General features: G+C 42.3%; 1 protein-coding gene across 6 annotated transcripts in view; it reads right to left on the reverse strand.

Moving 5' to 3' along the window:
• rerea (arginine-glutamic acid dipeptide (RE) repeats a) overlaps window positions 1-16624 on the reverse strand; it is a 161987-nt gene that overhangs the window by 24008 nt on the left and 121355 nt on the right. For 4 of the 6 annotated variants that reach the window (XM_079558572.1, XM_079558573.1, XM_079558574.1 and 1 more), the window contains exons 4-10: window positions 14178-14283; window positions 12200-12296; window positions 10716-10820; window positions 5759-5807; window positions 4744-4868; window positions 4308-4407; window positions 3631-3729 (exon numbers count right to left, since the gene is read on the reverse strand). In XM_079558572.1, the coding sequence (XP_079414698.1) occupies window positions 3631-3729; window positions 4308-4407; window positions 4744-4868; window positions 5759-5807; window positions 10716-10820; window positions 12200-12296; window positions 14178-14283 (681 nt within the window). Of the gene's footprint in view, window positions 1-3630; window positions 3730-4307; window positions 4408-4743; window positions 4869-5758; window positions 5808-8296; window positions 8604-10715; window positions 10821-12199; window positions 12297-14177; window positions 14284-16624 lie in introns of those variants that run through there. The other 2 variants (XM_079558576.1, XM_079558575.1) reach the window with 2 other exon arrangements.

Below are 16624 nucleotides of genomic sequence, written 5' to 3' on the forward strand. Positions count from 1 at the left end.
TATCCTAATCCTACTTGGACTTCTTTAAAGTAGTACTAAGTAACTCATGCCCTTAGAGGCCATAAGCGCCACTGCAGGTGTCGTAGCATGTTGCGTTTTTTTTCTCATTGATTGTCCATGAGAGTAAATACTACGCTGACCGAAAAGACACAGGGAGAGAAGGATAATGTACATCCAAATACACAATGGAGATATTTTTTTTACTCAAACTTGGCTGTAAATACTGTTTAAGTGGCGCGAGCCCGCAGTTAGCTTTGCCCGTTAGCCTGTTAGCTTCTTCTTCGTGATTCCATTAGTGTGTATTGGGACCTCTGACCCGGTGCAGGGAAAGTTACAATTGTGGTTTACTGGCCAGAGACACCAGGGGGAGATGAAAGACCCCCCAATCATCCCATTGACACCTGTATTACCCTCAGAGTGACTAATAAAAGGTATTAAGGCATTAAAAGGTATTAAGGTAAACAAGTTACTTAGTATTGCTTTAAGGGTGTACTCAGCATAAACTGTTAGACTTTGTTCACTTCAATTTATACACTAATGTAATTCAAGCTTCAGGAATTCATGTATTTGATTATTTTTTTCAGATTTAGACACGCTTCACACACATTTTTGTCACAGTACAGGTAAGGGTTGAGACTCTTTTTATACCCGGTTTAGTCTTGATCAAGGCCTGTTCGCACTTATTTATGAGGCAGTACTTGGTGTGAAAAGTTTAAGAACCACTGTGGTATGTCATTCAAAAGAAGTGTAATACAAAACAATAAATGCAACTTTAGGATTAAAAACTAAAAGAAATATTGCCGTCTTTGCACTTACACTTCACAACACCTCGATTATAGTTGGGCAAATGTAGCTTTGTGTGAGAACAGAGCAGTGACTCTTACAATAAAACAGCATCCTGTCATCAAATTATATCAAGAGGCCACTTCTTTCTTTTTTTTTTGGCCTTTACAACAGCTCGAGTGCTGTGATACTAGTGCATTTCCTAAGGCCCAGTTTATTGGACACAAAAGCTGCAGCTGCTGGGCCTTTTAACTGTAAACACTGTGTTCCAGGTTGAAAGCTCCGGTCGTCGCAGAGTGGTGTGTGGGAAGTGCGCATTGATTCTGGCATCTGTTAAAACAAGCACATAAAAGTGTAGTGGTGCCGTTTTATGTGCAATGGTTTTTAATGTAATGCTTTTTAACTTTGAGGTTGTGAAGATCACGCTCAGAGAGAAGCAGACTGGGGTATTTTTCAAGGTAATTTTGCTACAAATCAGGCATTCTCTGATGACGAGAAATGACAGATTATGATGGGTTGTTCCTTAATTGATCAACCACACAGCCCACTTGCATTTACTTCCCCTTGAGTATATATTGCTTGAACCTGCTCCTTTTGAGCTTTTTACTAGGTAATGATGTGACATAGTAGAGAAGTACTATTCTGCTTGATTGCTCAAATAAAGAACAAAACTAAAGTTAAACATCAGCACAAGCACAAACCATATCTAACTCCCGTCAAGTACTATTACAACAACCCCAACTAACTTAAAACAGTTTATCTAAGATTTCTGGACAAGTGTTTCTCAAACTTTTCACACTCTGTATCACCTCGTAAAATAATTGACTAAACTGGGTCGAAAAACCGTTTGAAATTGTACTACATTTTGTCTAAACTGAATGTGATCCAGGTCAAAAGCAGGAAAACGCCAAACTTGAACAAATCATTGAATTAAACAAATAAACTACTCCAAAACAAATTCATACAAAACAAAAAATAGGAACCAAAAGCGTACTGTTAAAGACAGGACAGCGGTGGTGAGATGGTGGAAAAGGCACTCGTCAAAGGGGGAGGGGGAGAGTGACAAGTGACCCTGAAGACAGGCTGATGCTGTCATTTCTGCACCAGTCACTGTCACTTTTATTCTCATCTTCAGACAAACATGGAGAGCGAGGAGCAGAGTGAGGGAGGGAGGGAGGGAAGAGGTATAATGAAAAGAAGCCTGGAGCGGGATGGGACGACAGTGAACCCCAGGATGATAAATAAATAAGGAGCCTGTGAGCTGTCCGGGCTGGCTACACCAGAGCACCTGTCCCTCACGGCTGTGGCTGCAAATACACAACGGACTTTCACAGCGCCGGGACAGGGCACGCAGCTCCTCCCCTCCACAGTGACAACATGTGTCAGAGACAGAAGTGTGGGCAGCATGTGACATGAAGGACAGCCGACTTCAAACCTCCTCAGAATAACACGAGCACTTTGACATTGTCTTTACATTCCAGAGAAACAAGCTCACAGATCTTTAACAGTCAAAGCCAACGAGTGAGCTGGTTGGAATCTTATTGAATAAAGCGTAATATTTAATGTCAAGAAATAGAAGACGTTGGCAGGTAATGAGTTGTTCAATGTCAAATTTACACCGCCTGATCCAAGAAAAAGGTCACCCCCCAAAAAAGTCACACTGTAATATTTTGTTGGACCGCCTTGAGCTTTAATTATAGCACGCATTCGCTAATTAACTGTTGACCACTGTGCAAAGCCTTCTCCAGCACATCCCAAAGGTTTCAGATCTGGACTCTGTGGCCAATCCATGTGTGAAAATGCTGTCTCATGTTTCCTGAATCACCCTTTGACAATGTGACCAGCTGTACTGCAGCAATATCAGATCATAACAGTCAGTGAAATGCAGGTGGTAACTTATTTTGGCGGAGTCAGGCAGTGTACATCATTACAGCATATCAAATATAGTACTATGTTGTATATGTGTCTGTATAATTGAGTCAGTGTCACCAATACTACAGTCATTACTATTACTGCAACACGTAGAACTGATGCTACTAATGGCACCAATTGTGTAATCTCTATTATTGCAGCTACCGCATTTATATTATTCTTTACCAAAATGCCATGTTCAGTCCTTACATAGACATATACACTGGTGATGGCTATTAAAAGTAGTAGATCATATGAAGGCATGAGCAAAGTCAGTCTACAAATTTGACCTGACTTTATTTATTGCAATTGACATGACTAAATCTCTGTATCACAATGTGCCCATTGTGTTCAATTCCAAGAAAAATAGTATCACTAATTTCCACTTATTATGGCCAACAGGATCCAAACTTTTGTTAAACAAACAACATCAAAGTAGAACAGAAAGATATCAGCCGGAGGGAAGTGTAACAGAGTCAGCGCTGGAGCAGTGTGTTTTTCCAAGGTGTAAAGTAAATGTAAAAAATGTGCCGTGGGATCAGTCCTCTGTGTGATCTTAGAAGCAAATGGGTGTATACAAACCGAAGCCGCAGCACTCCTTCAGTTTTGACACTGTTTTTCTCTGCCTCCTACCAATGCAAGCTGCTCTGTTTGATCCCAGCACTTCGGCAGCTGTGGGGAAAATTCACATCTAAATTCAAATGGAGGCGATATGGCTTTTTGCGGAGCGCTCAATCTCTTCTGCAGGCCTCCACAGTAAGATTTACCCTGTGAGTGATAAACAGGATGCAGCTGCTCTTCAGCCTTGGAAACAGGCAGTTTTAGTGAGCTGTGCAGAGCCAAACGACCAGCGCTAACTCTCTCAACAGCTCCCTCTAAAGACACAGGGCGAGCGTTGGCACCAGCAAAAGACACCATAGGAAACAGAGCACTTACCACTTCGTCCTCAGACCAACATTTCTCTATTAGTTTGGGGACTGGCTTCTTCACGAGGCGCTGAAGAGCCTTCCCTGCATCATAGCTGCTCTCATGAAGCTGTGGAGGACATGCAAAATTAGTTTAATTTCATTTTTCATTCGTTTTTAAATGAGTTTTTTACGTGCCAAATTTATTTTCCTAGGAGCATCATGGGTTGGCAACTTATTTACTTTTTTTTTGTTCCAGAAAAGCTTTCAGCTGAAATGTCTAACCTTGACACACACACAAAATAGGCAGGCCATAGGTCTAAGCCATTGTCAGCCAGACTGGGAAAAATAGCTGGTGCTGAGTCCTCTCCTCTGAGAATAAACAAGCATTACTCATTGGAATTGCAGATGCAAAGGAAGGTCGAGTGACAATGACCTGCCCGCTATGTTAATTCCCACTTTATAGAGTCGGCATATAAATGCCCTGTTTATGAAGATTGTAATCTTTTTCTGGTGCTTGATTCCTCAGTATTCATTGTCCATGTGACAGACAAATGCCTCATTATGGCTTGAGCGTTATTGGCTGGGGGAGCACTGAAGGAGGTACTATAATGTCTCCGACACTCACCTAGATCTGCAGCACCAGATCCAACACCATTTTGTAAAGATTTTAATACGGGAGTAATCCAGAAAAGTCAAACTGCTTACAGTGTTAAGTGCGTTGAGTGTAGTGTCGTCTCGAGAGGCTGCAAGGCACCCGTCTTCTGTTGAGCCTCCGTCACACATTCCAGCAAAGGCTGCCATGCTCCTGTAGGCACAGCATCCAGTGTATCAATATACAACTCAAATGAAACACAGTGGGCATGCTTACAGTCTATTTAAACGTTTAAAGTGGAAATCAATATGGTATTTATTCAAAAGTAACAATACACTCGGAGCTAGAGATCGCTCTGTGCCATTTCACTGTTTTTCGTTTTCAAAGTCAGGTGAAGTTAGAGGACGGTTAAAGTCGGGACCAGTCTAATAGGCCATTTTCAAAAGTTCAGACTTGTGTGTAGATACTGTTCGTGCTCTGGTGTACCTTAAACTAAACAAGCGCTTTTAAGCTTCAGTTCAGGCTCAAGGTTGTGCACAGGCAGCTCACCTTGCGGCTCTGAGGTACATGAGAAGGTCACAGTCGTTGACCCCTGGCATCCACACCAGCTCCTCATTCTCTGTCACCGACTGTCCACCAGGAGAGGGGAAGGGCTGCAGCTCCGGGAGTTTGGCCTAATTAGTTTCAGGGAAGAGCATAAGGACAGTTAGAGTCACATTAAAAATAGCAGACAAGCTTGAAGAAACTATCCTCTTTCTGTCCCTTGTCATCGCCCTGTGAGTGCTGGCAGAGTGGAATGGGCACAAGTTACAAGTGGCATCCTTCGATCGCTTAACTCAACACTGTGGGATCACGGTGAGACGTTAATGTGAGTGAGACAGTACCCTCTGTGGCTGTAACTGGAGCTGTTGGATCTAAATGAAGCATGTGAAGCAGGCAGCGTCTTGATACTTAATGTCACTTCAGTCTTAAACTTACTTAGACCGAGCTGACAAAATACAGCTAACTGTGCACAGGACTGGACAACTCTTTAGTAAATAAAGAAGACATGTTTGAGGAATTCTGTACCCAATGTCATTCAATTCGAGTAAAAAAAAAAAGTATTGTTCTGAATTATTTTGTTATTTCTTTTGAATACTTTATATAATAGACCAATTACAATCACAATGGAGCTTAACAGTCCCGCCCACCTCGAAACCCACGCTCGGTTCTGAAAGCAAGGGGTAAGTAGTTTTAAGTTTAAAAGTTTAAAAGAATGATGAACGCGAATTATCCATGAGGTAATTAAGCAAAAATTTACAAAAGCATAATTTACTACATTTCCAGTACTTGTTTTTTTTTTTTTTTTATGAAAATATTTGCGCTAGAAGTGAATAGCGGTTAGTATTCACCACATAGCTGATCAATCTTTCAAAAAGAGTGGAAAATTTACTGAGCAGGTTCTGAGGCAGGGACTTTGAGCTCAATAAAGGATTATGAAGCAGTAAGACAGACAGTTTAGTATTTTAATTTATAACAGCATTAATCATTCTTTGACTGCCCTTTCAGCATGTGCCATACTTACTTGGTGACTGGGGCCCACTCGGATCTCCCCTTGTGTGCTGTTCAGACGCCTGCGGAGAGACAAAGGGATCGGGTTAAACTAAATATTGATTTGACATCCTGTCAGTCAGATCTGTCAGTGAGCAGGATCTGCGCTTCTCTGGGTTCAAAACCTTTATGTACATTTCGGTTTCGGCGTTTTTGTTTTCGAGACAAAAGCTTTGAGAGGCAGCATGTATTACTGGGCGAGCAGCAGACCTGATATTGTGGATGCAGCAATAAAACCCCGAAAAGAGGAGGGGAGCTGCAGGATATATGAGCGCGGGGCGAAGTGGGGGCGACGCGGCTGCCGGTGCAAATGTGCGTAACTATGGCAACTGCAATTTAATAATAGTGTTTCCGTCTCTCCAGCTGCAGTGGATTAAAGGAAATGACAAGATGTTCCCTTTGAAAACCCCTTTCCTTTCCTGTTGCCTAGGTAACCGCACAGATTTTTTTTTTTTTTAACGTTCGAGTGTCGGGGCGGCCCAGAAACTGTCAGCGTGATTTGCACCCGGAGAAGCACACGCACTCGATCAAGCAGCGGAAATACGAGAGCTTGCAAAACCGCCCAAACCAAAAAAACATGTCTCCCTCTTGTGTCTCGCCTCCTAAGGATCAGCTCAGGACGGCGAGTTTTGAATGCGTAATGTATACTGCGCTGTGGTAAGCTGGCCAAAAAACAAAATTTCAAAAGCAGTAAATGACCCGGGCCTGTCAGGGCAGCTTGACACATTGCCTCCGCTCGGGGAAAATGCTGCAATATTTCAATACGTTTATTACAAACACTCAACGGCAGACAGGGCAAACTAAATATAAAGCAAGGAGTTGGCAAACAAACTTGATGAATGAGGCTGATAAAATGAAAATGGGGTGGTCTGTGCGTCAGTGGTGCTTTAGCTCTGGATTGTAAAAGTTTCAATAAATGGATTTCATAACTCAAAGCTTAACGTTCTTCGTGGCTCGTGGAAAGTTTCAACTTATCAAGAACGGAGTTTAGACATTGCAAAAAAATGCTAATACTGAATACTAAATACTTTAATTTTTTTTCTTATGCTGGATGTCTATTTCTGTATTTATGTAAAGTTGGGACTGGTACAAAGCCAAGTGTATGCTGACTTGTGACCCCTAGTGGGCGACTTTAAAATTACAGGCAAGCTGAGAAAGGTTCTTTTACTACAGTGCTTTGAACCTGAGACTTAAATTCGGTTATTGCAAAGTTAAAATAAAAATGCAACTGTAAATTGTCAAAGGTAAAAACTTGAACAGCGAATCACTGTAATAAACTCTGCATTAAACCTAAAGAGTAAAATACACTGCCTGTTCATATGGAAAGCATTGACTGAAGAAAAAAACTTCTCCAAACGTGTTCCTGACGGTGAGCAGTGAGCCGGGTCAGCAGTGCTTTGGCGGCAGGCTGTAAGGATGACAAATGAGGACCTATGCACCAGAATAAAAACAGCACTGAGCACAGCTATGTTTTAGACAGGCAAATCCTCAGAGCCGACGACCGACATCGGGCTGAGGACAGCTTTGGGCCGAGAGGGGAGCCAGAATATAAATGCACCGTGACAAGGGTTTTTTATAGAGACAGCGACTGTATTTCAGACCCAAACTCAAGCCAAAGTATATAAAGGCATGTCTGCTGCTGGCCATTGGAGTTGTGAGCTTACAAAGTTGCAATTACAGCTGTTATACAAATGTTAAACATATGGCTATTTTTCTATACAAAAAAAGTCTGAGTCTCTCCTTACTCGTTTTCCTTTGTCCCCAATAAGTCTCTGAAGGGACAAAGGATGTCAGTTTAACACTTGTTCACATATAGCATTAGCTGAAAATCCCATCAAGTCATTACAGACTTACTCATTAAACCCAAAATAGCGACAAATCTGCTCCACTTTGTGTGTAGAGAGAGCAATCAAGGCAAGCCCCGCCCCCTCCATCAATTTCAGCCAATCGTAGCGGCCGCCTGTGGCACACTGACATAATTGTAGCATAGCAATAACAGACTGAAACTTTGTGCACGTAAAACAGCGCGGGGATCCGCGTGCGCCACACACACGCAAAGGGAAACGTCCCGGGAACCCTCGTGCTTTGTGTTGTGCATTGGTATATCGCCGCGTGCGCCATATCACCTCGGTTGTAAACAAGGGGCTGCTGCAAAATGGAGCCACGGGTTGGGGTCTCCGCTCTATACCCGCGTAATAAAGAATACGAGGGACATTTCGCGAGCTTTATTGTTGCAGTTACGCAGACGACAGCGCTGCATTGTGCACATAGCTCCACGTAGGAAGCAGTGATGCGCAAAGCCGTCTGCGATGAGAGACTCGTTGTCTGTCTCAGTTATTGTGCCTCCCAGACAGAAGAACGACAACAGGTAAAGCTAGTGACAGCCATGCGTGTACAGAACAAGCACTCCTCTAAAATAGCTGCTGCGTAAAACACGAGAATATTAGCGGCGTGGAGCCTCGTAGCGCGCAGACCGGGAGGAGAGAGGAACGGAACCGGAGCGCACACCTACCTCCTGGGGCTGAACAGATCGTCCATGTCTGCCATCGCCCTAAGGTTGGCCGGTGACACTGCGCGTGATCGGCTCTCCCACCTTTTCAAGGGGCTCAAAATGGAGCGGCACGCATTCACTCCGGAGAGGTGTCGGAGCTTGTGCTGTGACCTCAGTCTGCACGTATTTCTCTCCAGACACAACTGAGCATGTGCTGCGACCTCACACCGGCGCGCACCACGCGCACACACACGCTGGCAGGCGGACACGCATGCGACACAGGGATACGGAGTTCATCTCTGCTCGTATGTCTGCGCCATAATAAACACGAGTGAAATTGCAAGGCTGCAGACACCCCGCTCAGAATACCAAACGAGCACAGCCGCAGCAGGGGAAGGAGGGGGAGAGGAGACCGAACGGGGCCCAATACAGGGGGATCCCTACGGGCTTTCCTCAGAGCCCATTGCAGGGACTGTCACTGCAGCACGTGACAGACCCCAAACAACAACAAATCAGTAAATCGTCCAATTAAAAGGACCAGCTTAAAGCATTGGGCAACTCAGAAATGTCAAACACAGGAAAAGTAATTGAAAAGTGTTCACACAGATAAAATCCAGCAAAGGTCACTCAAAGTTGTAAGGTATTGTAACAAACCATGCATAAAAGCGTTGTTTTTTCACCCCCCAAGGCACAGGCCAAATCAATGCAGATGGTGTTGCAAAGCTCATACTATGCTAACAATACTTTACAATTGTTAGTTTGTGCCTTTTTTAAAACCCTTTCAACACACCCAATATCAAACACGAAAATTAACTATATGGTAATGGTCTATAACATGAGTCAATACATGAGCACATAACACGACTGGGAACAATTTCAAACCCAACATTCAGGAGTAAGCACCCTGCATTGAGTAGTTAATAATAAGTAGTTGATCACTTTGTAAATCTTTGTCTACATCCTCAAGAAAATGGGTACTCAGAGAATAATGAAAGGCCCAAAACAAGTTGGGAACCACTGGTCTATAGTAAAGATATGTTTTTTTTCTCCACACAACCTTCTATAATGCTTTTAAATTGCACTTTGTTAACTGTACAATACTCTTGGATCAAAGACTAGTTCCAAAATACTGTATATTTGCAGCTTTGTACATTTTAAAATAATGATAACAACCGATTACACTGTGTGCACAATGATTAGTTCTCCCTGAAATGTGTCTCCTGGCCTCCTATGGACACGTGTTGCAAATTAGTAGTTTTGCTATAACACTAAAAACAAGGTGTCTGGTTTGTCCAATGCTGTTGTTATGTCCATATCAAATAAACACTTAAACCATCGTTTTTTGACCCTATTGTTATTTTTTTCTTCACATTTCAAATTCCAAACTGTGTCAAACTGTGTCAAACTGTGTCAAACTGAACGGCTGTTGGATTGAAGCCCGGGCGGTGCTTGTAATGAGAGGAATTGCGTTCAGTTATTATGCAACCATTTTTGTTTTTTTCTGTTTAGTTTTAATGCTCGGTGCAGCCCTGTGAGGCAGCTCCTGTTGTGATTAGGGCTGAAACAACTAATCGATTAATCGCCAACTAATCGATTATTGAAATAGTTGTCAACTATTTTACGAATCGATTAATCGTTTTCTAGTAAACACAGACTTAAAAAGAGCAAAAATGACATTTTTTTTAATTTTTGATGGAAACCTACTTTGTTTTACAAGTTAGGGTCTTTAGTGTTTTGTACACTGAAAATTTCATAAATATCTGTCTGTGTCTCATCCAGTCATAAAGCAGAATTGGCACTAAGAGCCTGCAAAAACACTCACTTTAAGTTTATTCCATCAACATGTCCTCAAGTGATGCCACTATAGCATTATGTGATTAAAAAAATTAAAAAATACCATTTTCATACACCATTCACAGCTAAGCGGTTAATCGATTAATTGTAAAAATAATCGCTAGATTAATCGATTACCAGAATAATCGTTAGTTGCAGCCCTAGTTGTGATATTGGGCTAAACGTGCAAAACGTTGAATGAAAAACTCTGAAACAGGTTTAATGGTTTTGTGTCCCTCCTATCCCAATATTTTTTTAAATTTCAAGGGGCTACACCCCCTCTGTGACTTTTCAGATGTTTTGTCCTTCCTATTTTGTGTTTAAAAAAAAATAGCTGCATAAGAATTCTACACCTGATTCAGAGCGTGGACCTACTTTGGCTACACTTCCTTTCATTTACAAACATGCACAGACTTTCTGTTAAGGAAAAGTGAAGGAAAAACTTGTCAACATAATAATTGTGCACGCAGTATCGTTTTTTGCATTTCTTGCAAAAGGAATGTAGTTGTTGGAGCAAATTTGTCAACAATTTATCATTTTCTTTCTTTCTATGTTACAGTGAAACAGTGTCCATAAATGCCACAGTGACTGGGCTGACATCGCTCACCTGGTCTCTGGGTTGTATCCGAGGATGTAGAAGAAGGAGTCGATGCGGGCTTTGAACTCCCTCGCAGCAAATATGTCGGAGAAATGAGAAATGTTGCATTTCCCCCTGTGTGAGATAAAACACACTCTCATTAGACACAAAAACAATGTGACAAACAGGCTGCAGCAGAGGAAGGAGGCAGCTTATTTAAGATCGGTGTGTGAACTCGAGGTGTTGTATACAGTGGGTCAGGGGGGCACAGGTTTTGAGACTTTGGGTCAACAACACATTTTTGGAACAACCCATTTCATGAGGAAAAACACAAGGTTGATAAAATGTCTGCTTTTCTGGGATGTACCCTTTTTAGCATATATATGGCTGAAATATGAATAATGAGGGACTGGCGACGCATGCTGCACTTGAAAAGGAAGTTGCATCAGGTTGTGGAACATTAAAGCAAAATTACAATTTGAATGGATGCAAGTGCAAAGGCTGCAGCAATTTAGTTATGGTGTGAAGTTTGACCTCCTAAAAGATGTTCTGAAGCTCATGTGACCAAATCCAAATTAACATAACCCCCACAGAGTTCAAACGACTAAGTCCCACTCACACCTTAATGCCATTTCCCATTTAGCTCCTCTATGTCTGTCCATATCACAATAACAGCCAAGACAGGCAAATACAGGCACGGCAGACCCACACAGAAACGGTATCTCCCTGCACTTGAGAAGATTAAAGTGCTCCATGAAGGCGGCCTGTCTCTGCAGAGCTGCGGCGTTACACCATCCCACTGGAATTCCCTCCCATTTATCTAAAGCCTGGAGAATAAGTCAAATCAAAGGCGGCTCTGTGGAGGAGATGTTGCCGCTAATTTGCCCTGAAATCAGTGGTTTCGGGGAGACGGGGCTTTGACTGGCCGCCACCGCCGAGCCGCTCACACATGGCTCTGGTTAGGGAGAGCGCGGGAGAAGTGGGAGAGGTGGTCAGCCAGGAATGGATCAAGACACACAGGCAGGAAGTCCCCAGTGAAAGGAAGAAACCGGTTTACTATCATTATGACGGAGCGTCTGCTGACACCACATGTACTGTATAAAGCTGGGATAACTTAAACCTTTAACTTTCACTTAATAATTATAATAACAGCTTATTTATATTCGACAAGCTTGAAAATCTTCTCAAAGCACAACACTAGACCATTATTCTTTCACGTCTCTTTTCCTTTAAAGAGACGTTGGTAAGCCGTATATATCGCCATAGCTAACATCTATTATCAAATTAAAGGAATATAATAGAGCCCACAACATAAGCAATGGGAACAACAGACGTCACAATGAACTAACTGAAAATAAGAGTGGATGACACACCGCACGGCTTATATTGCGTGATCTGCTCCCTTCAAGGTGAGCTCTCAGCGCGCCCCAGGACTCCGCTCTTCAAAGTGCGCCTGTTATCTGACATGTGTTGCCTTGGCACCGTTACATCTACCACCATTTTGTATTATTTACCTTAGAGCAGCAGCATGATACGTGTCCACGTAGTCTGAAATAAAGAGCTCTCGACTCCTCACCACGGGGTCTGTGATCACCAACTCCCGGCCCGAGTCTGAAGGAATAACAATCAAAAGTTCATGTCTTTGCATAAAACATCAAGACTCATCCATCGGTGACAGATTACAGTGACTCCTGCATTTAACCTGCAAATACAATAATCTTCATGCAACAGAGGTGAATAATGTGGCCTGTAACTCAATAATGTCGATGTTGTGCAGTTGTACAGGACAGTAGGACATAATGTTAGGAGGAAAATGACCCATGTGGGGCATCAGCAGCTCGGGCCAAGATTCGCACTTGACAAATGACCCGGTTTGTATCGGCTGGTGGCCACTGAGCTCCGGCCTCCTGACATCAATTCTAATAATCCTGTGCTCCCACTGCGCGCACTGCTGCAAGGACACACAGCAGATAGTGAAATACTGGTCTATCTAAAGAGAAAATGTGGTGCAGAGTGATAACTGCAGTGGTGCACCTGGAACATGAAGTGATAGGTGCAAAGTTATTCATTGAAATATGCCTTGTAATTCAACAGACGTTTGCACGGTAATAATCTGTGTGATAATATGCAAACATTCACTTACTGATATATTAACAAGAAGTGGTGAGCTTGAGAAACACCCATTTGTTGTACTACTTTTAATAAAACACTAACAGAGGATTATGTTGTCATCTTGGTGTCAGATTTGGCTAAATATTAGAAGCAGTTCTCCAAACAGAGAAGGTTTGGCATAATTTGTTGCTTCTATTTAATTCACAACATTGGAGAAAAGATTTTTCACCATCTCTGTGATATCACTATTCAATAATGATTAAAAAACAGTGAATAAATACCAGCAATAGTTTATTTTTGTGTGGTTTGGTGTTTGTGAACATGAAGCTGCTGTCCCTGTGTCTTTGTTGCAGTGTGAAGTGCCTGATGGAGCCGAGAGTGGAGAGGGTCACGTGACTGAGTGATTCACACTCGACTGCTGTCTGGCCTCGAGCACCAGAGGAACACTGCTTCACCAGCTCCGTCTATGGTCTGAGTCTGAAAAGTCATTCACGTCTCGTCAAAGTGTATCAAAGTGCACTGACAGACCGCACAGTGACAGAGGTGCTTGAGGAGGAGAGGAGCCAACTGGAGCTACATAAAGAAGGGTAGCGCATGAGAGCACAGTAATAACATAATATCATGGAAATAGCAAAGTATGGTGGTCATGGTGGTAATTGCATGGAAGCAAGACACGCACTGGCTTTCTTTCATGTCAATAACACACTATTACCAGGAAACATGGCTTGTATTTTCTTGGATGTAGGGTAAGAAAGATGTCTTGTTACCCCATTATTGTTAGTTAACAAGCTCTTTCCATGCTATTGTCTTGTTTGTAATACTAAAAACAAAGATACTTATGTCTCAGCCTAAATTTAAAAAGGCATTATCTTTCAAAGTAAAAGCCATATGATTTAACTAAATTTTATTAGATATTATTGATATTTGGTTGATTTACAAGCGATGTCAGTAACACTATGGAGCCTTTATTCTTTACTTATTATTTTACAATATGAATTTGTAAAATGTATTTGATCTGGGCAATTATTCGAAATCGCAACCTCTACTCAATAATTGTCATAGGACTTCATAATCTACAGATTTGCAGGCATTTCTTTATCCAGAAACAGCTCCTTTTTGGAGTTTGGACGACACAACGGAAGATTTTTGTGTGTTAAATGAAACTGAAGGAAAACATTTGTTCTTGTTTGACCTTAGGTTTGTACAAAATATGTCTACATGTGTTTAATTTCATGATGAAAAAAAAAAAAGAATCGAAAATCTATATCGAATAAAAAAAATCTTTGTCATATCGCTCGGCCCTAGCACAGAGGTTTGTGTAGCTCTTGTCTGTTTGCTGAAATAAAATAAAGAGTGCGTCTTGTGGAACGACTGCCTTACCGTTCTCATTGTTCCTGTCCTGGACCAGGTGTTGGTAGACGGAGTCAGGCACCTCTGACTGGCGGTAGTACCATTTCACATTCATCAGCAGATGGTCCCGTTTACTCTGCAGCAAACACACAGAGAAAACAACAGAGCTCAGACCCGGCGCAGGCAGACACGCATTATTTTATTTGTTAACGACATCACAAACGGGCTGTTGGCAAACGCACTGACGCTGCGCAGACGTGCTGTTTATGACTTACAGGGCCGATGCCAAAAGCACGCGGAGAGACCAAGTCAATTAAAAAGGGATTGTAGAGCATTTACAGCCTCCATAAAACAAACAGTGGGATGGGGCTTTGTTTGGGGAACGAGGACCAAACAAAGCAGACATGAGCATCCACCGTGTACAAATCAAAATCCTGCATGAAATAAAGAAATCTACCTTTTTAACAACCCTGCCATGCGCTAACGCAGTAATAACAGGAAGAGGAGCTGCAATGTCATGGTTTTAGCAGCAAACATAGAAGTAGTAGTAGTAGCAGTAGCAGAAACATGGGGGTGGAAGTGTCTATTAATCTGTAATCTAGAATAGCACTTTGGTAACTGCTGTAAATACTTGCTTGCATTGCTGATCATTTCATTGCACGCTGCTTGTACATGTGCAACGACAAGTTCTTCAATCTAATCTAATCTAAGAATAAAACCTGTATATTGTACTCAGCCTAAATGTGGTGTGACACATTGTAATGCACTTCTGTTTAACCGAGGGCAGTAGCCTAATGCAAACATATAGAAAATGTATTTGTTTGACTGCAATTCAACTAATACAACCGCGACAGTTTCTATTGTTTAAAATTCCTGAATATTGTTTGCGCTGTACAAAAGGCAAGGAAAATAAAACACAAAAGCAGAGCTGTAGAAATGAGTGGGAAATCTCCTTGATCCTAACCACTTTCCAAACTACCCCTTCAGTGCTGCCACCTACTGTTTCATCCAATTAAGTGCACGTCATCGAGGAGTGCACTGCTTTATTTGTCCAGCAGGTGGAAGCACTGGGGCGGGAACAGAGCCTCGGCTTCAAGGAGCAGTCAAAGAAAGGAGGGAGGAGGAGGGGAGCGAGTGTGAGTGAAGAGCTTTGACTGAGGCGAGGGATGAAAAGGGCAAAATACTGTTTTTATTTCATGTTATAAAATATTTATTGGGTCTTCATATGAGCCCAACAGACCATCCCAGAGCTTACAAAAAAAGAAAGAACTGGCCTGAGACCCACTCCCTCTGGCCCTGCGGTGTCTTTATTACCCACAATGCAGTGCTGTAACTGACACGCACCTGCACTGCTGACTGGAGGTGTGTAAATGTAAAGTAGGTAGAATATTTACACTGTCACGTCACATTTCATTTCAATAAAGTTGAGGGAGCAGAGTCAAAAGCAAAATAATTACTCAAATAAAAGTAGCTTGGGGAGAATACTGATCGGGCAGGGAAGCACTGTTTGAGTGTGAAAGTATAGGGCAGGACGATATGACAATAAAATACAGGACAAAATTGTCACATCATTATTCTGGGCTATTCTCGATTGCAGCTCTGTGTTCGCCACTCATTCCTCTTGCCTATTTCAAACCAGGCACCAATTCACTGCCTCCAAATGGTCCAAAATGTTGGCAGATATACCGCCCACCCCCATATAAAAAAACATGTTTTAGCAGTGGCAAACCAACCACCAATACAGCGTAAAATAAAGTGAAAAAGTGAAATATTTGCAACAAACCACATCTTAAAAAATCTATTCAGCTATCAACATTAAAGATTGAGTTTCTTTACAGATTTACAATGGAAACAGTCACCCAGTGTTTCACTTAAGTAAGGGTACCATGACTTCTCTTACTCTCTTTCTACAACAAGTTACTCGAGTAAATGACCCCACCTTGTGCAAGCTTTATTAACCGCTGCAGTAACTGCCACACACCTGCCCTTGCCGACGCTTTGCGCACATGGAAAAACCAAGGGAGGGGAAAATCCAAGAAGTAATTCAAGACAGACAGTTTAACATCCGATCTTTCCAGACTGTAACTGTGTGTGTGTGTGCGGGCGTGAGGATGAGGTCACAGCGGAGATATTTAAAGCCTTCAGTGACATTGTTCTGTTATGTCACTGGGGAGAAACGCAGGAGACGTTGCAGCTGAGCAAATCATCCTCCTCCCCAAAACACTTCTAATGGTTTCAAATGTTAAGTGCTAGTCTGTGCTCGTGCAGTGCGGGGTGTTTCTATTGTTGATGGTAAAAGTAAAACAAGCTGAACCGAGGCTTAAGACTGGTCTGAAATCATCACCGACAGATTAAAAGGCAGCTATGTCAACCGAGTTACCCCTGCCAAACTAAAACATAGTGGTTAACTCTTAAGACAATAATCTTGCAGCACTTAAGGTAGAGTTTGAATGGTTTATTGGAAGTATTTGACAAAC

Source organism: Gobius niger (genome assembly GCF_951799975.1).
Source record: "Gobius niger genome assembly, chromosome: 6".
Taxonomy (NCBI): domain Eukaryota; kingdom Metazoa; phylum Chordata; class Actinopteri; order Gobiiformes; family Gobiidae; genus Gobius; species Gobius niger.